Source organism: Cyprinodon variegatus, unplaced genomic scaffold (assembly GCF_000732505.1).
Source record: "Cyprinodon variegatus isolate N-32 unplaced genomic scaffold, C_variegatus-1.0 Scaffold580, whole genome shotgun sequence".
NCBI lineage: Eukaryota > Metazoa > Chordata > Actinopteri > Cyprinodontiformes > Cyprinodontidae > Cyprinodon > Cyprinodon variegatus.
Genome location: NW_015151033.1, coordinates 496997 through 523355, shown reverse-complemented (window position 1 = coordinate 523355; position 26359 = coordinate 496997). Strand labels below are relative to the sequence as shown.

Sequence of the window (26359 nt, the reverse complement as noted above, 5' to 3'; positions counted from 1 at the left end):
GAGTACCAGTTGAAAAAAGTAACTTTTAAGAGGAATCGTGATGCAAATGCTTGACATTACTGTATACTAAACTGTATATTACACTTCTTTCCCCCTTGTATATCTGCCAAAAACAAACAACAACAAAAAACAATAAAATGTAAAACAAATAAATCATAATGAATTTATACCAAGGCTTGTGGGTAAAGCAGAAATCCTTGTTTTTTCTGAATGCATTTGGCATTAAAATAACAGATCTTTAAATCATTAACAATAGTAAAAGAAACCATTTCCTATGCAACTACAGTGTAATAAGAGATTGACTAAAAGGAACGGCAGAAGACTGAGATATCTGGGCATGGTAAAAAGAAGCATTTTTGACCAAAAAAACACAACTATATTTCAATACCTAAGAAGCTTGGCATCAGCTTTTGAAACATTTTATGCAGTTTCTATTTTACTGCTTGTATTATGGATGCATAGCACAAATCAGGTGAAATAATTAAACATAAGCCCATACTCCCATTGTTCAACCTCACCTACACTCAACAGCTAGAAGGTGGAAATAGGGAAAAACTGGTGGTTCCAGCAAGAAGATGATCTCAGACACTTGAAAATGAAACACTAAAGAATTTTCAGCTGTGCTGATAACAAATCCAGTAAAAAGAGCTCTATTTCTCTATTAGGAAAGGTTTTTACATATTCAACAGGAATGAAGACGGAACCTTTTGCATAGAGACAGAAAGTGTGTGGTTGAAGTGAATTTGTGTGTCAATCTCAACACCTGCAATGGTTTGTATAGTTTTGAATGAAATAGAGAAATCCAGTCTGTATTAGAAAAAATCTTTGATTAAATTTAGATGCAATAATATTTATTGGTATTTACAGGTCCATTCAAATTTCTTTTAAAATGGCAAAATGGCTGTACATCTCTCATAGCGATAAAAAAACCCCTCATTAATCTCCATACATTTTCTCCTTTTTCCTATTCAGAACATTTCTAGCGATGAGGTTTAATATGGGTTTTTATTAAATGTAAACTGGAGATGCATTTCTTTAACTAAATTACAGGTACACAAACAGAGGCTTCTGTGTGCTGCACACATTTTAAATCTCCCCAGGGGCAAACCAAGGATGTTTGGCTTTTTAAATGAAACTGACATGACATGATTTAAGGGGCTGCTTTCCAGCCTACAAGAGCTATTGAGAGACGGAGATCCAGTGTAATTTCCCACAAATCCACCTTCCATCTTAATCCTTGAAAAATTTCTGAATTATCCTTCCTAAATAGGGAGAAAATGGGTTATTTGATTAAACTGTGATCCACTTAGTCCTTTGATTCTGAACAAGAAAAGCAGAAAATAAATGCCTTTGATATCTTTATCAAAGGAAACAAACATGCTTCTACCGCATCTAAGCACTTCAGTATAGCTCTACACAAGGGCTTTGAGCTAAAAGTAGTATTTTGACCTGAAAGTTGTAACAGCTCATCTTGATGAGTATTAAGTGTCCTAGAAGTCCATCAGTGCTGCATAAAATGTCTTGGGCCAAAGCATTTATAGTAGCCTAATGATTGTGCTATATTAAAACAGACAAATGCCTATGGGAGACTTAAAAAAATACCTTTACTGAAGTTAATTGGACTCCTTCTATTGTCAGACTGTCATATTCCAGTCACAAACCAACTGTGCAGCACTTTGCTAGTGTACACAAACCATTTTGCAATCTTTACATCTCTTAATGGTGTTTTATTGGTGTTGTATGTAGAAATACACAAAGTAGAGCAAACATGTAAGGTGGAATAAGCATGATGCTAAGAAGTGAGGCATGCATTAATATTTACCCCCAACTTACTTTGAATAACTGATCAAAAGTGCAGTTACAACACAGCAGCAAGACCTGCCTGGAGATCAAGGTGTAAAACTCTTTTTTTTCTTTGCAAAGTTGTAAAAGTTAAGTTAGAATTCATGGAGATCGACTTTACAATTTTACTTAAAATCTTCCAACAGACTATTTTAAAAGTGAACTTTAACTGGGCCTAAAAATGGAACAGATCCAAAGTCATAAGGTGACTAGACTACAGTCTTTTGGAGCCTGAATGATTTTCTTCCACTTTCTCCCTGTATTAAGCTTCACCCATCCTCTGAATAAATCACATCAGTTCATGTGTTCCTTCTGAAAAAAAGCTTATAATGATATTATAAGGGTATCAACCGTTGGTTTTGGCTAATATTGATCTGATCACTAACGGTTAACTGTAGCAGTTGAATTGTATCCTCATATGGCTGGTCATTACTTAATTGTGACCAAAAGAGAAAAGGTAAGTGACATTCCAGCTTATCTAGACACAGGTTAACAATGTTCTCTAGTTCACACTATTGATTCCATTACATGTGCACTATTAAAATATCAAAATTCTCCTGTGAGGTGACATAACTATAGGTTTCACAGATTTTATATCTATAAAGCATATTTTCAACACACCAGCATACCTCGCCAGACGGATAACAGTGGGAAGGTCTGTGGGGTTCTGCATCTACAGTGTCTTGGGTGAGCCCCTCCTGGCCCATTACCACAGCTATCTCTACTGTTGGCCTTTTATGGTTGCTTTCACTACATAAACCCCCACAGAAACAGTTGGTTTCTTCTTTCCGATATGGATATTGTGTAGAATTCAAATTGAACTTCATGTATCGCCAGGTCAGTGCCCAGCTACTTTAACTAAAAGAAAAAAATATATCACATAAACGATGGGCCTCACCTTACATGGACACTAAGTCCATGACAGCATCCATAAGCCTAAATTCAGCAGCCAACTGGGATATCCTCTAAATTCATGGGTAAGCCTGTTTTCACTTGCATAGAGCACTGAAAAACGTGTTTAGGAGGCAACTGATAGATAACCAGTAGTACCTCCTTCATGAGAACTCCAAAGAACAACTGTTTTTATATTTAGGAGTAAATTATAAAGTGTTTGGCTGTCTTCACAACTATGGTGATGTCTGAAGGTAAGGAATTATTAATTAAGGAATTTCAGAGTAAAGAGACTTATATCCAAGTTAACCTTTTTCTTTAATATAAAATAAGCTAAACAAAATGTAAACTTAACCAATTCTACAGCTATTAAAAAATCATTACTAGATTCACTGGAGCTTGTGGTTATAAGGTAATAAATGTGAACAGGTTGGATGTATATGAAAGACAATCTATATATTTATATGAGATGTTCCTTTAAGATGATTTTAAAAACACACTATCCTGACTTACCAGACTTACCATTGTCGTATGCCAAGAATGTAGCTTCATACATGTTGTTTTTGACATAAATGGACTCTCTGTCTAACAGGGACATGGTGGTAATCTGACCATTGGTCCTGTTGATCTTCAACCAGTTAGCTGGATCTGACAGCTTAGAGTACCTGCATGTAAGACAACAACAAAAACAACAACAATAGTTTAATTGTGTTAAAAACAACAAGCACATTTTCCATTTGATGACTTTTGTAGCTTATTATCACCTGAATACCGACAAGTCTGAAGCTTTTATTTGCTGATGGAGAGTGGCCATTATCAGCTTGAATGCTTATTACTATAACAAGCTATAGCCACCGAGCCCTTTTAAAGCACTGAAGTGACACGGAGAGTGGAACATATGTTCGTCAAACATATGAAGGCAGCAGCTCATTAGCATGAAGAGCCAAGAAAACCCTGGGCCCATTTGCGGAAGAGCTCGTAAACACTCCCCTGCTCTATGTAACCACATGGCGATCGTCACTGTCATCGGCAATAGCTGCTTTCCTTGAAGCTGAAAATAACCACTCAGATTCACATTTACAAATCTCATTAAAGCAGATAATAACTTCCAACAGCTGATCAAGTGTGCAGAGTCAGTCGGGTCTAACGAGAAATACTTAATCGTGAGTCGCACCAGACGGTCAGAGTGTCGCCATGATGACAAGAGATGGGTTCAAAGAGAGAGAAACTAAAAGAAAAGGGGTCAGACGGAGATCACAGGCGAGTTTATCTGTAAACACGGGCAGTGGAACATGACAGGCATGAAAAAGGAGTTTTAATTAAAGGAGAGAGAATCGAAGGCTGACGGCGGTTAGCCAGAGCTGTGCTTTCAGTCAGCAAGCTGATATCACCTCCAGCTATAGCCTTATTGTTTCCAATGTTGCCAGCTCCTCAGCAAGGAAAATTACCATTGGCTGCCCTAAAAGTTGCTCGAAGTCGGAAGATTATTTCTATTTTGATCCTTTAATCCAGGTAGTAGGAGTATAATAAATTACAAATGAACTTTGTGCAATAATTCAATATTTTTATGGATTGATTACTGCTTTACTTAAACCAAAACTACTATCAATCTTGATCTAACACACAATCGATAAGAATAATAAAGCTGTGTGTGAATCAAATGAGTGGAATAAATTCAGTGCAACATTTTTGGAGAAAAAAAACAAAACTTTAAATTATATGTTATTCATCTGATCAGTGGCAGCTTTGCACATTCTGCAGGATTAATGCTTGACAACAATAATTAAAGTTTTTTGGGTTTTTGTAAATTTGCGAAGCGTAGCTTAGCTCCTTAATTGCTGAGAGGCCATTTTTCCCATACTCATTCCATTGATAATGACTTTATGCTGCTAGCTTCAGCCAGTATGTTCTTCTGGTCTTTTGCTTATCTTCTGGGGTTAAAAGGCAAACATTGCATTAAAACAGGGTCACCTTGGAAATAGAGAGCCTGCCATCCTTCTGAAAACTGTATCCAAGGCTTAAAGTACATATGGAGAGCTTAGGTTATTTTTACTCTACAATGGCAGATTTCATTAGATCTTTTTTTCCCCAGGATGTCACATGGGCCACTCGGTGGTGTGTTGGATGTGTGATCCTAAAAAAAAAAAAATTACCTAATGTTTCGCTGTTTTGCAAAATTTTTGGATAAACCATCAAAAGTTTTCACAGTTTTCTTGGTTTTTCCAGATTGTTTAAAAGCAGGGGAGTGGTAGCCTAGTGGTAGCTTGAAATCCAGAGGTCCTGAGTTCAAGCCCCACTCCCATGGACTGACACTCTGGCTCCCTGAGCAAGACCCTTAGCTGCACACTGCTCCCCGGGTGCCACACAATAGCAGCCCACTGCTCCCCAAGGGAATGGGTTAAATGCAGAGAGTTAATTTCTTTGCTTTCTACTTGTGATCATGTAATGACGATAAAAAGTTGAATTCTATTCTATAGTATTCCGACTGGATGTTAACACTTGACTTTATAAAGACTAAGAAAAATACCTAATATTATTCTGTCATTAAGCAAATTAAACTGTCAGACTCTAAGAAAGAGAACATGCTTTAGCTGCTTTTAAATGTACAGTGGCTAAAAAGAGAAATAGGTTGCTTTGCTTTGCTGTAAAATCTTGTGGTGCTGTTGCCCAGCAGGTACAATTTAGCTCTTTGTGCCGCACTGCCTCCCCCCAACCCTAACCCCCGCCCCCCCACCCCACCCCATACCCCTGCTGCTCCTGTTTACAGCCAGTACAGTGAAATGCCATACTGTACCTCAGAGGACCCTGTTCAAGAAGCAGATTATTCATCTTTGAATTCGCCCACCTGGTTGCTTTCCATAAATTTAAAACGCTAGTAAAATGAGCAAATGTCATACTGTTCTTGGAACCTATTGAACTTTTTCATGGTTTGCCATTTATTTTACTCCTCTCAGTACTTTATTTCAAAACGTCTTACAGGGATTTGATTTGATCTACATTTCAGTAGCGTTGCATTTTCAGTTTATAAACCAACAACAATACAACACAGAGGAGACAAAATGATACAAAGTTTTCAGAAACTTTCAGCAAATAAACTGACTTTATTCATTGGATATTAAAATGATAAAATTTTGTATTTTTCATAATAATTCGCTTGAATCCATCTTCCCATAAAGACATATGTTAGTGGCGGAATCATGCTGTTTAGAAACCTTTTGAGCTCCAGGAAGAAAGTTCATGAGCGCAGCAGAACGGTAGGGAAGTCCTTGATGAGAAGCTGTTCTAAATGAGTCAGGTATGGGGCAGAGGCTCACCTCCCAGCAGGCCAAAAAATATATACCTTCAAACTTTTCTTAAAACGTCAAAAAAGTTACATTTTTGTCCCACTAACCTGTTATACATATTTTGTTCTGATTTATTACATAAATTCCAATAAAATACATAAAAGTGGTGAAATGCGAAAAGGTTCAAGTGCTTTGCAAGTCGCCGCATGCAAAGTCTGCATATCCATCTGCCAGTCAAAGATACAGCACATGTTATCCAGCCTACCAGCTTTAAACTAAGATCTCTCTAAGTGAATTATCTCCATCATGATCTTAAACCCCAAACAAATGTCCTCACTCTGCAAAGGCTAATAATCAACACTTACAAGAAATACATAAACACACACACACCAACCCACATTTACTCGGTCTTGCTGCCTCTTAAATCCCATCAAACAGTAAAATCAGCTGGCAAACAGTCTTGGATTCACATAATCTTGTTTTCTCTTTTCTCCAGGGAGAGGGAGCGAGTGAAAAAAAGGCAAGAAATTCAGAAGCATAAAACAACCAAAGCTGGCTCCTCTCCCATCCACGATGCAGGGCTTTCAGTCATGCTCTGCGGGTAATCGCCTGCATGTCGGTGGTGTGCATCTAGCAGCCTGTGTTTGTGGATTTCTGTCTTTTGTGCGCCAAGGTTAAAGCGAGGTTGCCTAAAGGGAATACAGGAGTAGAGACTATGCCGCCTTGAGCTGAACGACTGCTGGCAAAACTCCTGAGGAGGAGAAAGCAGCTCTGAGCTCACATCAATAAGAGACGCACAGACTGACAGAGAGGAAAATGAGGGGGTCAGCGGGAGGGAGCAGGAAGTAGCAAAGAGAGAAAAGAGAGTACAGTATATGAAAAGTAACTTCTTTCAAAGGGCAGATAAGCTCAGGCCTGCCTGGTTTGCACAAAGAAAAGTTGGAGGTACCTCTCACACATGAGTACACTTCCTCGTTTCACCTCTCTTTCTGTCAGTACAGTAAGATTTCTACCAGGTTTCACAGAGGACACGGCTGCCCCCCTGACATTAAGAAAAATCCATCTGTGTCGCTTGTGCTGGTAGTGGAACAGTAAAGCTGGACTTTAGTGGGCATGTGGGAGTTTCTGTCATGCAGGGTCGATGCTGGGATGGCACCATCCCCGCCGCGTGTCGCCCCGGTTAGGATGGCAGGGATCAATGAAGAGGAAGGAGGGGATCCGGGGAGGGCAGACCGACATCGTCCAGCTCGTTATAGAATGACCTCTTCACACTGGTCGCCTGGCAACTAAGGTGGGTAAGTCACTGATATGTGGGTGGGAGATTGGCGGATAATGTTGCATAATAGATTCACGTTGTGAAGAAAACTTTCAGTTCTGATTAAATGCCTGCAAAACTATATTATTGAGGATTTATATGGAAAGTGCACAAAATATAGGAAATATTTACTTCAACTGAAAAGGACCCTTATTTGAGCGACTGCTTTAATAAAGAGGTCAAAAACGGCTGTTTATGTAACCAACAGACAGAAAACTTAAGGCCAAATATTTGTTACAGATTGTTTGATCCTATGTCAGAAAATAGGCATAATTTAGTTTTAAAGTGGACTAGAATCATTTGCTTTAATTCTTCAGAAGCAGTCTTGATCCATTGATATATACCTTTTTTTATTTATTCTGGAATAATGTTGTAAATTTTCCAATTTTGCATTAAATATTCATTTTCATTCACTTAAAGCTACAGTGTGTACATCTAACGTCCAGACTGCAGACCGCAGCAACATGAACATCTCTCCCCCACCGCTTCTCCCCCCCAACAGTACGGCGAGCGTTACAGGACAAAATGTCTTCCACGACGTCCGCATCACCTACCTTCTCAAGTGATGAGGTTTGTTTACATAGATAATTTTACAGATAGTATTTCATTAGTCTGTGTGTTCAGTACCGTCTCAGTTCATCTCTCTCTCTCAACTTGCCGTAGTTACTTTCGAGCGTAATGGGCGATCTCGCAATCGCTAGTTTGTTGGCTCTGCGCTGCCGTAGCGCAAAGATGTCTGCCTCCATGGCTGCGAGACCCGCTCCTATGTAATTATAAATAACGAATTCTAAGGCAACGCAAATATTAAGGTTAAGAGGCCGAGCTCGTAGATGATGATAAATAACATAGTTATGTATAATATATTACATTTCTGACTGTATATCCCTGTAATTATTACACACTGTAGCTTTAAAGAGACACAATGTAGTTTTCTAATGATACTGCCACCTGTGGCCAAAACACAGAACTGCAGCACGATGTGATTCATTCTTGTAGCTCGCCCTTGTTTTTAATGAAAAGAATTAATAAAAAAATCCAGCTGAGTTGAGCTGGATGCCTGATGCTTCTGAGTACCCAAAAAGTCCATCTTGAATGTAACACTACAATTTTTTGCTTGGTTGGTCCCATTTAACTTGGACGCACTTGACATCACATCCACCAAACAGCGCCGGGAATTTCCAACCCAAAGTACATTCAGGTATCAGTCTGCTCATTAAATTATGTTCTATACTCATAAGGTCACATAAAAAGGCTATTTTAAAGATATTTTTCAATAAGAACTTCAATAAGAACTTCAATAAGAAGTCTTTAATTTCTCTTTTTATGTCTCTTTAAACAAAGGTGCACCAACAGCGCCTTTGTGGAGTTACTGCATGTGTCATTAATAAGCTCTGTCAGTTAACATACCACAACCAAGGGCTAACAGTAGTTGATTGTAACACACTTTTACACTGAACCTAAACTGACCTCTATGCTCAGATCTGATACATATGAGGGACATAGATACCTTGAAATTGGCAAAGAGTTAGTATTTTGGCAAATCACATTTTTAAATAATTATTAACTGCCTGAAAATATATGTTTTAAATTCTATTCATATATCTTATACCAGAGTTAACAGATGTTAAAAATTCAAAGTATTCAAAATGTATTATGCTGAAGATCCTTTTTTTTTTTAACTCATACCTGACAACCTGATGGATGAAGTGGTCAGGATCCTGCGCAGAAAAAACTGTGAGAGTGGTTCCAGCCGGCACACCCTCCTCAAAACGGATCATTTTGGGGTTGATTGGAAAGACAGGCGGCTCGTTCACATCCTGGACAGAGATGGTGACTCCTGCCGTGGACTGAAGAGAGGACTGAATGCCGCTTGCCAGGTGGGCCTGGTTGGACACCACCACTGTCAGCATGAAGGCACGGTTCATTTCAAAATCCACCGGCTGGAGAAGAGTCCATGGGGGAGAAGGAGATACAGGGAGCGAAGAGACAAGGGAAAGCCAAAAAATCAGTAACTAGCTGCAAGGTGATATGAATCAGTGAGATAAGATTCTGTTAAAATAAAGTATTTAGATATCAACCTGCTGTCAACTCCATCAGTTAAAAGCTACAAAAGTTTAAAGTAATTTATAATTTAACTCATCATGGAGCGTGCAACTGAATAGTAGTAATCTCTACCTTGACAACTGTTAGCATTCCTTCATTGGTGATGGGATTGGTACGAATGGTAAAGTGTCCAGAGGGGTCTCCGCTGACGATACGATAAACCGCGTTCCAGTTGGGGCTGTGCGGCTGATCCCGGTCAACCACTGTCAAGTTGGTGACGACCACGTTCACCTTGTTTTCAGGAACCTCCCCGGAAAACTGCAAAGGAGGCAGAGAGATGGAATATTAGAAAAGGAAGGGACGAGGTAATGATGGCTTGTTTTGGTAGGAGATACATAAGGATGATGTGGCTTTAAAAACTAGAATACTTGTTATAATAATTTGACTTATTTGTACTTGAAATATTTGCTCGCCCCCATAAACGTCCTTAGAGTATTTTATGTGATTGCAGTCATGAAAACAAACTAACCACAACACAATTGGGAAATCAGGAACACACAAAATACAAAAAAAGCACACTTGTTTAAACCTGTATAATAGAAAATTATACCTTCCATTATTCTAATTGAGAGCTTTACTCTGCAGCATATCTGCTTGGATGCAACTCCTTAATTGAACAGATGGATTTTTCAATTAAGTGTTTACCCATTTAATTTGGATTTTGCGCATTAAGGAAATCCAGGTCTTAATAAGTAATTAGATAAGTGCTGTGATTAAGGTGGCAGTAGGAATAATCTTTGGTTAATGATCTTCATTATATTGCAATCTAAAACAACTCTCTTATAAACTAGCTGTGGAAGAAGCTCGGTGACAGCTGCGGAGCCACAAGAGGAATTTACAGCACAACTGACTACATTTATCTAGATTTTAAGGGTCAGCCACTTAAAGGTAGACACATGAAGTTTAAGCTCTCCCTCTTTCACAATAATCCAATTTTCCCATTAGACATTTTAATGTGTCTGCCAGGATTTCTTTTTCACTTCAGTTTGACTTAAACGCTGTTTTAATGCTCTCTTTCCTCTTTTCTCATTTAATTTCCCTCCAACTCTGCTGTCCCCAAAAGAATTTAGTCCTTCAGCTTAACCTTCAAAAATTTTCACAAGTCAGCCTCCCAACATGTAAGATTGTTTAATAGCATCTGGGCAAAAGAAAAAATTATAAAAATGACCTGAAGAAAACTCTGTAAAAAGGAGTCCTTTCACAGAAATAATCTACCAATTTGACCTTGTCTATTCATTTTCTCAGTGGAGAATGTGAAACAGCCGGAGGTGTGGCCAAAGGTTAAAGAGAAATGCTAAACTGCATTTCAACTGCCCGTAAATCTCTGTAAATCTCTTTACCCACTGAAAACATTCTGTTTAGATCAGAGCAGCTAAGGTGGTCAAGATTGTAATTCCTTCCTGAGTCTTACTGCATTCACTGTCACATCTCAACCAATCCGGCAGTAGAACGCCTGGTTGTGCCAGAGGTTTCTTCCCAAATTGGAGTTTTTCCTCTCCACTGTTGCTTAATGCTTGCTCATCATGGACAGGTTCATGCAACCGGTGTTTATTCAAGCTGGAGATCTATCCTCCGGGTCGTGTGAGAAGCACCAGTATCAGCTCACACAGTCTACTGTATCTCACAATACAGCGCAAGCAGATCGTCTGGCCAACCAGCAGTCTATGGACTGAACAAACTTCATCTATCTCCACTCCACCACCAGTTTCAGTCCTGTTCTCATACTCCTGCTTATGCATATTAAAGTAAAATTCAGTGCTAATGTTTCCTGCCGAGGTCTGAGTGGCAAATAATTGTATCAATAAAATTCTTCTATTTGTCTCTTTCTTTCCCTGTGAGTTTTTCATATTGAAACACAGCTAATTCCAATGGTTAAATTAACATGTTATTTACAAGGTTCTGTTACTGAACCCTTCATTTGACTCAGATGTGTTGAATCAGAGTAAAATCTAAAAGATACAGACCCTTGAGAATGAACATTTAAAAAAATGCTTGGTTAGATTGAAGATCCAAGGATAAGTACTGCATCTAATTCTCATACCTTACAGAAAGACATCTATTCTTAAGATATTTCTAGGAAGAAATATTCGCTTCCTTGTGCTTTAACATTACACTCAAATGTTAATAAGAAAAATATGCCTAATTTCAAAAGATTGAGGCAACAAAACTGAAGCATATTTTTACAAGATAAGCTATTAGCATTATAATTAAACCGAGTGCAAGCTGGTGGTAATCTGTGGGAGAAGAAAATTTGAAAAAGTAACAAGATAGGGGGTCACAAAAGCACCCTATGACAGGACTCCTCTATGGAAACAAATATTGCTGCGATGGTTCAGAAAGGGCATCATATGGTCTGGAGAGGAAGCTCTCTGTTTTTCTCTATTTTCTTAAATCATTCCTTTATCTGCTGTATTTGTGGCTACAGGTCAGACATCTGCAACCTTTCCTAAGAGAAGGGAACACCTGTTTAAATTCTCCTGTAATAAATAGGAGGTTTTTACATCTACATGTATGTAAGGCATTCTGTGTCATGGATCCAGCTAAGAAATACAGCAGATGGGACAAAGTAAAAAAAAAAAATAAAAAAAGTATGGCAGACTGTCAGCTTTGTTAATTTTTCTCTCAGAGTAAATTGTTGTTCAAAATAAATAAATAATTAAGGGTATCTGCAAAATACACATCTTCCTCCAGTACATAACTACACTTCTAATTTTATTAGCCAAAATTAAGGACAATGCTAGTACTTAAGGTAAAGTAGTTTGGGGATAATATTATAGAAGGACCATTTTTGAGATAACAAAAGTGTTTTAAGATAAAACGATGAGCTATTGATTGCTTGTTTAACAGTGGAAAGTCTTATTTATGCAGTTAATTATTCTGTTGATGCTGTTTTGATTTGCCCAACACATAATGTGAAGTTTTACTTAATTTTATTATCTTAAAAGCTACAACAGAAAAGATTTATGACGTGTTCTGAGACATGAAATAGAAGCGTGATTCCGTCTGATGCTCACAGTTTTTGTGCGTTGAGACTAAAATCTCTCACTGTCACATTTGTGAGCCCTGCCATTGTTCTTTTTAAGGGCCTTGTTTCATTTTTCCTTACATCTTGAACTGGGTTTTAAATTCAGTTCAAAGGAGAAAGTAAGGCTACAGCGCTTCACATAAATCTATTGCAGTGGTGCAGGGCACAACAGATGAAATCTACCGGCTCAGACCCACACTGAATAAGAAAATGAAAAGGTTTGACGCTCTGCAATACTAAAGAGTTCATCCTTTCTAGCATGAAGAAAGATGCCATAAAGATGAAGCTGCTTCTCCTTTGTTTTTAAACCAGACTGAACCACATCTGATTAGCAAGTTAGATTTAGATTTTTTTTAGTAGAATCTCACAGCCCTTCTGCTTCCTTCTTATGATTATCACCATTAATGACGCAATGACAAAAAGGTTGTAAGGCAGCTCTTTAAGGCAGATGCAGGGAGCTGAAAATGCACAGTTACCTTTTCTTTTCATCAAATTAGAGGGGAAAAATAAGCCATGTTTACACCAGGTCAAGTAATTTCACCTAATTAACATGCACATGTTTTCTCTTTTCTCCCATTCCATCAGAAGCCAATAAATTCATCCTTCCTGTGCCTGTTTAAAAAAAATAATTACTGAACTGTTCCAAGCTGCGCTGTTTGTGTGGGTAGGAAAAAAAAACAAGTAAGAGAAAAACGACAAAGCAGTGGAAAAAGCAAACAAAAACAGGATTTGACTCATTTTTACTCATTACCATATCTGAGTCACACACCATTAAAAGGGAACCAGTCTTTTAATACCAACCTTGTTATGGTTTTTTGAGTGCGAACAATCGCTTGCAAAGGTACTTATCTGTGGATTTTATTTTATTTTTTTACATTCAGTGATGTTACAGTCTCAAACTTTTATATATTTGATTTTGTGTGAGATCTCCTAAAGTTAGCCAATAATAGAGGTTATAAGTAGGAACAAAAATTATATATATATATATATATATATATATATATATATATATATATATATTCCAACTGTATTCAGCCAGTAGAGTAAATATGTGGAATCAACTTCAATATAATGGCATCTGAAATTTTGTCTCTACCAGCACATAAAGATATCTACAACATGTCTCAAGCTCAGTCTGATTATTTGGATAGTGCATTTTGCAGCCTTTAAAACATTTTCTCCCAGGGCTGCCCTGTTTCTAAGCTCCATCCATCTTTTTGTGAGCTCCCAGTCATCTTCTCATCAGCCATCTACTATGTAGTTTATTGAAGCACACAGCTTATCTAAAGCTGAAAGAAAGAGGTCAGATAAGCTCATCATGACAACAAGCTCCATCTTAGGATAACCTCTGACTCGTGCAGGCTGCAAGGTTGTGAGATACATGCCGGTAAAAATAACAACAGTGTTGACAACAACTCTGACCCCATGCATAAAGCTGTGCAGCTCCTTCAGTGACAGACTGCTGCATCCTAGGTGCACAAAGAAACGTTATGGCAGATCCTTACTCCTAGCAGCTGTTACACTTTATAACCATCACTGTTCCCAACAAACTTAATACCAAATTGTTTGGCAGCAAGAAGGTTCTGGGTTTGATTCCCGGGCAGGGGTCTTTCTGCATGGAGTTTGCATGTTCTCTAGCATTTAGCACATTAACAGTAATCTCAGTATTTGTGTGTTTTTTTTCTATTCTCCCTTAACACTGGAGAGCATGAAGACAGTGTTTCACATTATCTTATATGGATTGAATGGCATTTACAAATAACTTCCTTGGTCAAGTAACTTGTCTTAGACTGATTTCCTTACACTATTTTAAGTTAATGTATTCTATTCTATTCTATTCTATTCTATTCTATTCTATTCTATTCTATTCTATTCTATTCTATTCTATTCTATTCTATTCTATTCCTTTATGAGTTTTACTGATCCCTAACATTTTCTTGCAAATGTTAGGAATCAATAAAAGCAGAGAACAGTTGGGTTTATACTGTTAATTGTGAAAAAAAATGCATGCATTCTTCCGCTTCAGAGTTATGCGCTGCTTTGTGTTGGTTCTGTTAATAACACCCCAACAAACTCAATGTCCTGCAGACATTGTATGGATGCGCAGGTCTTATTGCATATTTGCAGCCTTTGGGCTTTAGACTGTTGAGCCCATTATGAGACTTCTCTGTGTTAAGGCATGAGGGGCTCAAACCTATTGAAACACACCAAGTCCAGTTCTGAAAGAACAAGTATGCCTGTGGGTTCAATTCTACCTCTTACAGCAGGGGGGCTTTAATCAGACCATGCGGTGAGCACTGCACCAGCACACTGGCGACGATCCCACCAAGGAGACGGGGATCACAGTGCCCAACCAAGACACACATGCTCACTCTGCAGCAGCCACAGCGTGCCTGTCTTTTAAATCTCTGACATCCAGCTTACAACGAGCAGCCACAAGAGTATATTAGATCTATCAGACTTGTCAGCATTTGATTCTGCTTTATCACACTGGAGGTAATAAAAAATGCAAATCTTTATAAACTGAAAGAGCCCAACCTCTTAATACTGCTTCCTCATGTAAATCTATCTCAGCTCATAGTTCTCAGTGCAAAGAAAGCAGCCTTAAGGTGTCAGAGCAAAGTAGATGTGCCAGGGACAGAGACCAGATGCTTACAGACAAACCAAACTGAGGCTAAGCAAGCAGACAGAATACAAAAGTAGAGAAAAGGATAATTTTCATCAGCATCTATACTTAACTACGTTTTTTTTCTTACAATATTCCTTAATTACATATGTTTTCAGTGTATTTCTACACATAGAATCTGTTAGCTGCATTACTTTCTTAAGCTTACCCCAAATAATAACAACTTATCAGTTTGTAAAGTTTTCAAATAAATTAATATTAAATGTCAAAAGAACAATCCGTCTAAGAAATGAAATCTTTAATGTGAGAATGTTTACGTTTTTCTTATAAACCCCTAAGAAATCACAGTTTTTAACAAAAACAGATGGTGCTATTGTCGGGACAGTTCTCTCAAAATAGAGTAAACCTTTTTTCATTCTCACTTTAATTGAATTTCTAATTACCTCATATTATTCTGTTTCCCTCGGGTACAAATATGATGTGACACAGAAGTTCACTTTCTTTTAGTTACAGTTCAGTAGAGTGGATGAGGAACCATATGTATCTGGCACAGTGAGCAGGATGGTAAGATGCTGGAGGGAAAGAATCTCATACATTTATTTTCAGGGAAATAAATATAAACATAGGGAGATAGCTAAAAGTTACTAGGATTTTAATTAGAGTTGAGTACTTCAGTCAGATTCAAAGAAGATTGAGTGTTTGTTTTCAACAGAATTAATCTTGCAACAAAGTGTGAATAGGTAGAATACCAGTTAATATTAACTGCGAAGTATAGTGTAGGATTTGTCATGCTGTGGGCCTGGTTCTCTTCCAAAGGCTCTAGAAACCTTAAGTTTATGGAAATTGCAAACTCCAACACTTCAAGTAAAAGTGTTGGCCTCTAGTAGCAAACTGAAAATAGGTCACCACAGAGTCTTTCAAAGGGATGATAATAAATGGCAAAATTACCACAGAAATGCACATAATCAACCTAAACTTAACTCTCAGTTCATAGACTCTAATCCTGTAGAAAAATACAACAAAGTTAAACCCTGTTTAGAGACAATATAAAGAAAAAAAGTTGAATATCCTTTTCTTTGTGTAACAAGAAGTTACAATTTTGAGTAATTATTACATTTTTTACACTTTCTTCATGAAATAAGTGCACAAAAAATAAAGTTTTGTCTTTAATTTCAGTTCATTTACGACACATATTTACCAAAAGGTAAATATGCAACAAAGTGCAAGTGCAAGTGGTCACATATTTACCTTTAAATATGCGACCAGCACTGCACTTGAGACAAATAATATGTTCAGATTAGTTGATCTTTAATCTATATGTTTGTTCTGTATTTCTTGATATTTATTTTTAATGTTTAAAAATATTTTATAAAGGCTAAAGTGGTTTATTTGTATTTTGTGTTTTATTCAACTATGTTTGTGTCTTATCGTTATGGTAGTTTTCTGTTTTTGTTGTTGTAAGGTTTTTTTTAAAGAATAATGTAATTGTAATGTTTGTGGTATGCACCCCCAGATGAATAGTCTCCACTGATGTAGAGACTAAATAAGAGCCGTACAAAAACGGAAATAAAAGAAAATACACACAAAATTTTAAAGGCTTTTGTAAGTTATGTTTTAGGGGTGTAAATGGTACTTACCGTCCTGACTGTCAGTTCTGGTGGATTGTCGTTGATGTCAGTGATAGATATGAGAGCTGTAGCTGTGTTGGAGAGCCCAAAGTTTAGATTGCCCTCCATATCTGTGGCTTGGACAATAATGGTGTACTGGGACACTTTCTGTGAACAGAAACAGAGAGGTCATGCTCAGAGATCGGTGATCCTGCAATAAATAACAGCCGGTAAAATGAACCTTCAGTCTCTCATGTATAACTTGAACTGTACATCGGTAAATTCTGCATAACTTAAAGCCTTGCACTGCACACCGATAACCCTTTCATTCAGGAACTAACTGTTCACTGGGACAACAGTCTAAATGGAGCACCTCATTTGCTCAATACCCCACAGCAAACAGCACAATAAACAAAGACAAACACACAAAGTTAAAAAGAGGAAACAAATAATTGGAATAAGGCCCATTCATTACTGTCTGCAAGTCTTGGCTTTCTGCTGTGGAAATAGAAATGGGTCATCATTCATTTTAATGAAGGTGGCACCACCTTAAGATGCACGGGAGAGCTTTAGATAATGAAAGGAGGTGAAAGGGCTTTATTTAGTCTAGTTACTTTGAAGGGGAGTGTTTCTAGAGTGTGCTGCATCGTGGGCCGCATTATAATGTCACATTTTTGCCTATTGTTTCTGTCTTGAAGAAAGGCATTTATCGACAGCCTGAGAGGTGAACTGTTCTGTGCTCTTCAGGTTTTCATGCACATCCCACTTTTTGCAGAACTGTAGTTTTGTTTCAGAGTGGATCCGTTCCTTTAGATATCAACATGAAAGATGCCATTTTAAACACTGGGAATCACAAATGTTAATCTGCAAAAATAAAAGAAACAAAAATAAAAAAAACCCTGCTCTTTCCACTTGAGGCAGCAAATGTCCTTACAAAGAAAGTCTGCAAAAATTTAAAAGTGGTAACAGTAGAAGAATCCTTACTATATAGTGTGATTTTATGTTACTTCTGGTGTTATATACTTCAGTACTTAAGAACTTAGTAATTACTTCCCCTCCACTCATGTGTGGTAAGAAAAAAATATATTTTTTAAAAAGGAGATATGCAGGACAGACTTTTGTGACAGACTGCTGACCTGTTCAGGATGTACACCTCTTGCTCAATGACAACTGGAGGTATACTTCCCTTTAACACAAAAACATGCACCCATACACACAAGGAACTTGCAACCCTAAATGCTGATGGACCATTCATGAAAAAAATTGATTAATTGCTGAAAAAACTAAATTCCTTTACTCTTCTATCATAAAGGAGGCAGAACAGAATTTTGAAACTTATTATAATTCATTGCTTCATTCTGGTTGTTAAATTTGAAAAATTGAATGACCTTATCGGCTGCAGATTTAATAAATCTATTTGATTACATTACACTTCAATGGGATTGTGGTATTTTATTAAAAGAAGCAAACCAGCTTTATTTATTAATTCTGAAATGTATGCTTAAAGTGGCTGAACAGGACAATATCAGTCAAGGCATAACCCTCCTGCTTAAAGTGACATGCTGAATTTTTTCTGGCAGTTTGAGGAACTTGGGAGATTTTTTGTCACGGTGAGAGAGATTTCCTCTTTTTTTTCTCAAGAAATATCAAGTGTAAAGACACTATCTAGAAAGGCTTAACATGAGAGGTATGATGATGCCTAGTCTTTCAACTTACAAGTGACCTACATATCCAAGAGAGAGGCTGCTGTTGCACATCATCTAACTGATGGCTGAGTCAGTAAAACTTCTGGCCCAAACAAACAGGACTGGGCTCTTAGAAGTGTGTTTGTCTGTTTGTATTTCCTGAAAAGACAGTTGAGATCAGCAAGTTCCCCATCATGGCCGGTCACAATAACAACTTATCCCTGTGTGACCTAGATAAACAGAGCTTTCTGACACATGTGACAAGAGGTAGAAGCATCTGACCATCTGTAAGGTGACTGCATGGCTGAAAGAACTGTGTGCCAGGGTCCTCTGTCCACCTGACGTAGGACTCCTGCATCAACTTTAGATATTATGTTTTTAGGAAGAAATGGTACATTTACAACCTAGCTTAAGGCGGCTTCCTCTATGCCATCTAGTTGGTGTGAAACTGAATGAGTTGAGATGGTCTGACAACTGAAGAAATATTAATTTTTTCAATCTACCTTCTTTTTGGCTTAGTGGGTTAGAGCAGTGCGCTTATGCTGTGAGAAGGTTGCAAGTATCCCATTCGACTCCCACTGTCTCCTCTCTGGGTTCCTGAGCAAGACCCTTATAACCCCAGATTGCTCCCCGGGTGCTGCATAATGGCAGCCCACTGCTCCCCAAGGGAATGGGTTAAATGCAGAGGTAAATTTCTCCAACGAGAGCTCAATAAGTCCAATTGTTATAGAATTAAATTCAAATAAAAATGAGAACATTTCCCTTGGAGCTTCTTAGGATCCAATACACAGAATGAAAGAGTTTAATCAGTCAAACAGCTACAATTTAAAAGTCCAAGTATTTTTTTAGAGATTTAGAATTTCATTTGTAGCAGCACTGAAGTGCTTTTTAAAACATCCTTTTTTTCTCAATTTATAATCTGGAGATGCAACAGAATTGTTGATTGACAGGTTTTGAAAAAGTAAGCTATTTGATGTCTAGGAATATTTACAGTGAAATTATTTCAAATTTTTTAGTGAAGATATTCTCGTTTGTAAGTCTAATGGTGGGAACGGTGGGATTCCGTTTTCACCTGTGTATGAGTGCATGTGATTCAGTGGTATCATCACAGACAAAAATATTTTATGATATGATCTGACAGGTTCAAAAGTGTTATAAAATTCAATGTCAGACATTCATTAATTTACTACATACCATGATCTTGTTTAACAGATCTGCAATTAGTTGAAAGAATAGATTTTATCAAAAAAAAAAACCTATTTTGATGTAAATACAATACAGTAAAAATACTTTAAGATGTTTAATTTTAAAACAATTTCCGTACAATGGCATGTTTTTTTTAACAGTGCATTGCATTTTGAATAAATGACCTTTACGATTAGGTCCATGTGGCCACAACAGCAATGAGTAATGTTAAACCGTTTATACTGGAGGGTCTAGAAATGTATAAAAATGTGGGATTTAAAATAAAGGAATGAAGATGAGGAGGAAGTGGGGACATTTGGCAGAAGAAGCTGCTGTTTCGGCTTCTGCAGGATGGAGAGCTATGCTACAAAGAGCTCCTGTTTCTATTTGTGGCTGTTAATGGTTAGAATCAGGTTTGAAAACATTTTCTCAGATATATTGGAAACATTTGTGTTAAAATGACTGAAAGGTGCTTCACTGTCACTTTATACAGTTGCTGATTAAATTCTATTTGATTTTGATTTGATTTTAGCTTCTACCAACAGTGTTAGCTCTAGCTAATATATTAAAATGTAGATCACATGCTTATCATATTTGTTTGTTTCAAGATATATATCCTGTGTAACTCCTCATGAAACCTTTGAGGCAGTGTATGTTGTTTAAATTAACACCAGTCAAATGCAATATGATAGAAAACACCTCAGGTAATATTAACACTCCTGTGTTTACTCTGTATGCTCCAGTTCAGTTAACCCATGGACAGAGTCAGTGCGCGATATATATATATATATATATATATATATATATATATATATTTATATATATATATATATATATATATATATGTATTTTCATATTCTATATTTTTTTTTACAATTATAAGTTACAATCTATTACAAAGGAGATTTTTGAAGTTAATAGTAAAATGACAGCAATGACAGCAATGCCTTAAAAGTTAAGAAGAAATTGTAGGGTTTATCATTGTATATGAGAAATTTACTCATTCTATATTTTTCTGCTGCTGCATCTCTTTCAATATATTCTAATTTTCTCTGTTTTCGTAGAGCATTATAGAGCCCAGTGCAGGAAAACAACAATACATTTTAAAGTGCATTTACATGCAGCCAAACAAAAAGGAAGCAACGACATGAAAGCAAAGCATTGGAGTCCCTGCTGACTGACTCTGTCCATGGTGCTGAAAGTTCAGGCTGTCCTTAGATTCACCACCCTCTCAGTCATTGTGTGTGTTTTAGTGTGCGTGTTTTCCACATTGGCCATATATAAGACTGTCTGCTCTTTTGGTTTGTTTTATTCCATTAAATCCATTTGTCTTAATTCTGCCAGAGAGTAGAAAAGGAAGTGAGAGAGAGGATTAAAATCAAGGACAGGCCACCATTCACTCGACGGGACCTGCTCCTTTGTTCTGCATCCACAATGAATCGTAGCGATGTTCCAATGTCTGGTTGGTGCTGTGCAAGCTTTACCACATTCTTTTACAACCTATATCTCCAATGACTCTAAGTCTAGGGGCACTTATGATTTCTTAAAAAAAAAAACAAGAACAAACCCAAATAAAAGGTTAGTAATAACAGACACTGGAGATAATTCTACATTATAGCTGTTAAAGTTCTTTAGTTTTTTTCTCTCTGTTTTTTTCTCTTATTGTATTCTTTATGAATGCACATTCTGGTATTCTTTGATCTCTTGCCACATTTTTTTTTAAATTACATCTAAGCTGTTCAGTGTTTCTCTGCATGTTGTTTCTTAGCCTGCTTCTCTGGCTTTATCTCTTTGTCTCTCCAAAGGAATGTGGCGGATTGAGGGATCTGTCCAAGCTCTGAGACCAGTTAAAGCCCCCAGTAGGAGTCATTCTGCATCTCTCTGAGTCATTATGGAGTGCACCGACATGTTAATCTGATCCAACCAGCCCTATTAATGAAAACTCAATACTCGCTGCCCTTTATTAGATTCATAATGAAATATCAATACCATCTCGCCTCATCCACTGCCTCAGTAAACAGAACCCCCCTCACTAAATGTGTCTCTCTGCAGACTCATTGAGACCCAGTCATATGCATCAGTCATGAAATAGCAGCAGATGGTTATGAGAAACTAGCAGGCTGGAGCTTTGATGGATGCATCATCCTCAGGGCAGGTAAAGAGCCAGTAGGTGGTGCTCTCACACAGTTGGGGGAGGGGGGCATGTTGCTGGTGCATGCCATCCTGCAGGGTTATATCACCCATCTGAGGGTAGTTATGAGTTTAAGGCCCCCCCTTTGCACACATATGCATCCATTAACCCTGCATTGAGTGGGAACAGGTGGGACTGGGACACGTAAAAGCACTCGGTGTACATGTGTTTATGCACATAATGCGTGCACACACAGAGAGACACTCTCCCCTGTCTAAACAGGCCTCTAATGAGTACAACAGAAGTGCTGAACAGAAATTCTGTCCATCAGATTAAAGTCCAGCACTGGCAGGAGATACAGCTGCTTGTCTCAAAGCCACACTGCTACAGTCCAGACCTAACTTAATCTGCACAAGCAAAGAGCCATCAGAGACCCCAGAAACATCTGCGTCCGGAGCACTGCCGACCATAAAACCCCCAATCCTTTTTCACAAAGCCCTAAATAAGCCAGTACCCTGTCCAGGAGACTGAATACGAACACCAGGAAATGGCTTTTAGTTACCAGCTTTGGCTCCTCAAATTGTCGGTAGAGCAGCTGTCAGCTTTTAATACCCAAATGCATGAGATACAGTGGGACTTAATTAGAAAAAAAAAACCCAACAAACACACAAAAAAAAGACTTAATGTTGCTATGAGTTGATGAAGACTAAGTGAAAAGGAGTAACATTCTGGCAGCAAGATATTGAGAGGTGAATAAGTAATCTCAACTAAGTGTTACTGCAAAGGACCACTGAAGGAAGGGTAAAGAGTTGGAGCCCAGATGAGTGAGCCTAGCTGCAGTCTTGACTTGGGTGAAATGTGTTCCGGCACGCTGGGCACCCACTCACCACATTCATTGGCTTGTCACTTGCAATCTTTGTCAAATGGTCCAGTACTACCTTCTCTCTTTCCGTCTGTCAACCTCAGTGACCCAATGAGTCACTACCCCACTGTTCCTGCTTCGCAGTAATCACTTAAAATAATAGTCAAACCTTAACCTATTTAATAAATGGCAATGAATATTTGTCCGAGACATTTAATTCACTTGTTTTTTTCTCTTTTACTTTCCACGTTGAAACTTTGCCTTCAAACACATTCTGACATGATATGAACATAAACTTGAAAATGTTTCTTTTTTCAGTAGTCAGACTTATTTTGTTGTTGTAATCTTATGCTACGTTCTCACCTAAAGCAGCAGAGGCAACAGAAGCAGCTAGTTTAGATGTAAAGTCAATGGATGATGCGCATCAAGGCGCAGCAAAAGGTCCCGCAGCAGGGAGCATCGCTTCTCAGAAGCTAAAGCAGTGCCTCAAGAGCTTCTGAACATCTGACGCACATGATGCACTGCGAAAGCAGCAGCTGCTGTTGGAGTTGAGTTGGTCTGAGCGACTCCGACAGAGAAACAATATTTGAAGGCAGGATCGTAATCTGGATGAACTGACTGCGCAGATTCAGTTTTCAGGTGGACTTTCTCACATTAAAACATATTAAAACTACTTTTTACCCACTGATCATAGCAAATATAGCTGCCATCGTTACAGGCAAAGAAATTATAGGGTTGCATGTTCTAGGTACTCTGTAGTGTTAGTTTTCCATCACCTCAGGTGGGAGAATGTTATGTCAACAGATTCTCCCACCTGAGGTGTGGCCCCGTTTACCGTGGGTGTATTGGCTAGTTCAATGATTAATCCTGTCCTTGCTCATCAAAGCTTACAATATGGATTAGACAGTGCTTAGGCATACTTAGAAAAATTACTGAATCTTTTAGAGGATGTTAAATTAATAGATAAATAACATTTCAGATTTCAACTTACAAAAATAGTTGAAAAACATGGATAACTTTCTTTCCAAAACGCAAAAGGCTCTTTATATGAAGAGAAGTGCCTTCTGACCTTTTTTCTTCATCCTTGCATTAAAATGTCAGTCAAGCTGGGTTAAACACAAAAGCAATGATGGCTTGAATAAACCTCACAAAAGTGAAGACTCATTGTGGAAGGCACACAGTTCTCTGAAGATTCTCTCAGTTCCTTTGTATTTGCACTTACTCAGATATAAAGGTAAAACTGAATCCACTTGATTAGATACGCCTCCACATTAACGCAAACAGCTCACATAGTGGATAAAAGAAGCTGTGATTCACTGCTGAATAAAAAAAGAATACTGAGTGAGGAGGTTTAATTGACTGTTCACCTGCGCATTGCAACACAATACACAGACATGATCAAGCTTCAATTCTGAACAGTCTGCTGCAACAGATGAAAACATGCAAAGCTTTGCACAAATAACTACTTGTACTGCAACGGGTCATGCCTCCTCACTAAAACTAGGTACAAAGGACAACAAGCTCGGAAAGAATTCTTTGATGAGACCAAATGAAAAACAGTCATTTAAAAAAAAAAATCTAGTTCTGACTAAAATGAACAATTTTAAAATAAGTATTCTGGTATTCTCCTAATTCATAACCCCCCAGTCCCCCCTAAAAAACTGTTTAATTATTCCTTTTATGTAAATACTGGGATCCAAAAGTCTAAAACTGTGACTCGGCTTAAGGAAACTAAGGGGCCTCATTATTTTTCGTAGAAAAATCTTTTTAAAATCTGATCAGACTTTACTAAAACTCTTCCACAGGAAGCTTTGAGAAATTCTACACTTCCCTTATGCAATAGTATCATCAGACCTGGAGGAATAGTTTATGTTGCAGTTTCGAAAAATAAAACAAAGAAGGTATAAAACCTTGATAACCTCTTGACGGGGGAAGGAGATTTGCAGTGACTCTGTGTGTCCTCCTGACTGGTTGCGCAGAGCTGTGTGTTGCTGCCAGTTATTGCCTGTACACATTAACTGTGTCACAATTAATGCTTGCCGTCACAGTTAGATGTGAATACAGCAAACAAGTTCATAGAAATTAAACTTTTTAAGGAAGTGTCTCGTGGGTGTCCATTCTCAATCTGTCTAAGGTATGCAGGGATATCCCACAGTACTTCAATTTGACAGCCTTTATGTTTTTATAAGAAATAAATGTTGAACATTCTCTAACAATTTTATATTTGTGAAATTTAAAGTACTAAAATGTGAAACCATTCTGGCATAAAACATCACAAAACTAAGTAATTAAAACAATGTGGAGACTACACAAAGCAGATAACCCCTCCAAAAAATGTATCTTTTATATACTTCCATGCAGACAAATATCAAAAGAACCACTAATTCTAAATTGTATTTTTTTTCTTAAATGATGCATTCAGATCAAAGGCATCTGGTTTATGCAAAGTGTGGTGTAAATGCTTTGTGGGGCATTGAAAGGTCCTGTGGTGCAGTTTGAGGGTTTTAAAGCGTTTAAAGTATCTGCCATGGCATGTTTTAAACTTTAAAATGTCTTATCCATGTTCAAAGTAGCAGACAATAGAGTTGGAAAATCTGAACTTGTGCAGTTGGATGTGGCATGTCAACCAATCAAAGGATATGCTACATCCATCTCCTCATCCAGGAGACAGCAGGGAAAAAGTCACTGTATCTTAGCTATGGTCTCTCCTACAGCACAGCTGTTTATTAACTCTCATCTACTACAATCAGCAGCAAGAAACTGCCTGGCCATTTTCGAGGTAGCTATAATTTGGGATTCCCACTGCTACCAACTGCTGTTGTACAACTTTGGTATATTAAGCAACATTTCAGACACCTCTATCAATTTCCTTCTACAAGCGACTACATCAAATCTAATGACTTTTTTCTGTGTTGTTCGAGACTGATGAAAACCAGTGAAAGCACTTATTGCTCTTAGTTTGTCATCAAGAGTCACTTCAATCTTCAAAGCAGTAGCGACATTTACATGCTCATGAGTAATCGGAATAAAAGGGAACTTGGACAAGAAATTTGCCATGTAAACAGTGAGTAAGAATATTCTGATTGGATTTGACAGGATTGGAATGAAATTGTAAGCAAACTAAGAGGGGTTGCTTATGCTGATTGTCAAGGAAGTAAAGCTTGTGTCGTTATCTTGGTGCTGATATTTTGCTTAATTGCTAATTTCATTCACCTGTGTAACTCTACCTGGTTTCTCATTACTGCTCATCTGATCCACCTGCTCCTGCCTCTATTTAAGCTGCCTCACACCTAATCAATTTTTTATGGTTAGGTGTGAGGTTTTGGACCTTCATCCTGCTACACACCCACTGATCTTCCAATTTATTATTTCTTCTTCATTTAAGATGTCTGTGTATTTCAAAGAGTTACTTTAGTTTATATCTTCCACCACTCTAAACAATGAAAGTGCTCTTCAACCTTTTAATCCGTTGTTTCACACCAAGCCCAGCTAGACTGTCGGTCTGTTGCTTAGTTTAGTATAAGATGAAGCAGAATTCAGCAAAATTATCGTGTTTACATTCATGGTGGGAGTTAAGGATTTCTTTTTTGCATAATGAATCAGTGATTGGCATATATCAGGGCTACTATGGAGACCTGGACCATACAAGAGGCTGGCATTTTAGCAGTAAAAAGTTGCATTTTCTGAAATTGCTTAAGAATATTTGCACATCATTAGTGCCAAAAAATGTTCCTATGCTGTACTTCTAAAGCCAGGCATACTATAATTTCAATTACAAAACAGTGATTTATAAGTAATATAAA

At 37.7% G+C, this 26359-nt stretch overlaps 1 protein-coding gene across 2 annotated transcripts in view; it reads right to left on the bottom strand.

Annotated features, from left to right (window-relative positions):
• Positions 1 to 26359, bottom strand: part of LOC107095872 (cadherin-4-like) — a 332712-nt gene that overhangs the window by 16313 nt on the left and 290040 nt on the right. Inside the window, exons 9-12 of one of the 2 annotated variants that reach the window (XM_015392232.1) lie at positions 16724 to 16861; positions 9508 to 9693; positions 9019 to 9272; positions 3247 to 3398 (exon numbers count right to left, since the gene is read on the bottom strand). In XM_015392232.1, coding sequence (XP_015247718.1) covers positions 3247 to 3398; positions 9019 to 9272; positions 9508 to 9693; positions 16724 to 16861 — 730 coding nt within the window. The remainder of the gene's footprint in view (positions 1 to 3246; positions 3399 to 9018; positions 9273 to 9507; positions 9694 to 16723; positions 16862 to 26359) is intronic. The other variant, XM_015392233.1, reaches the window with a different exon arrangement.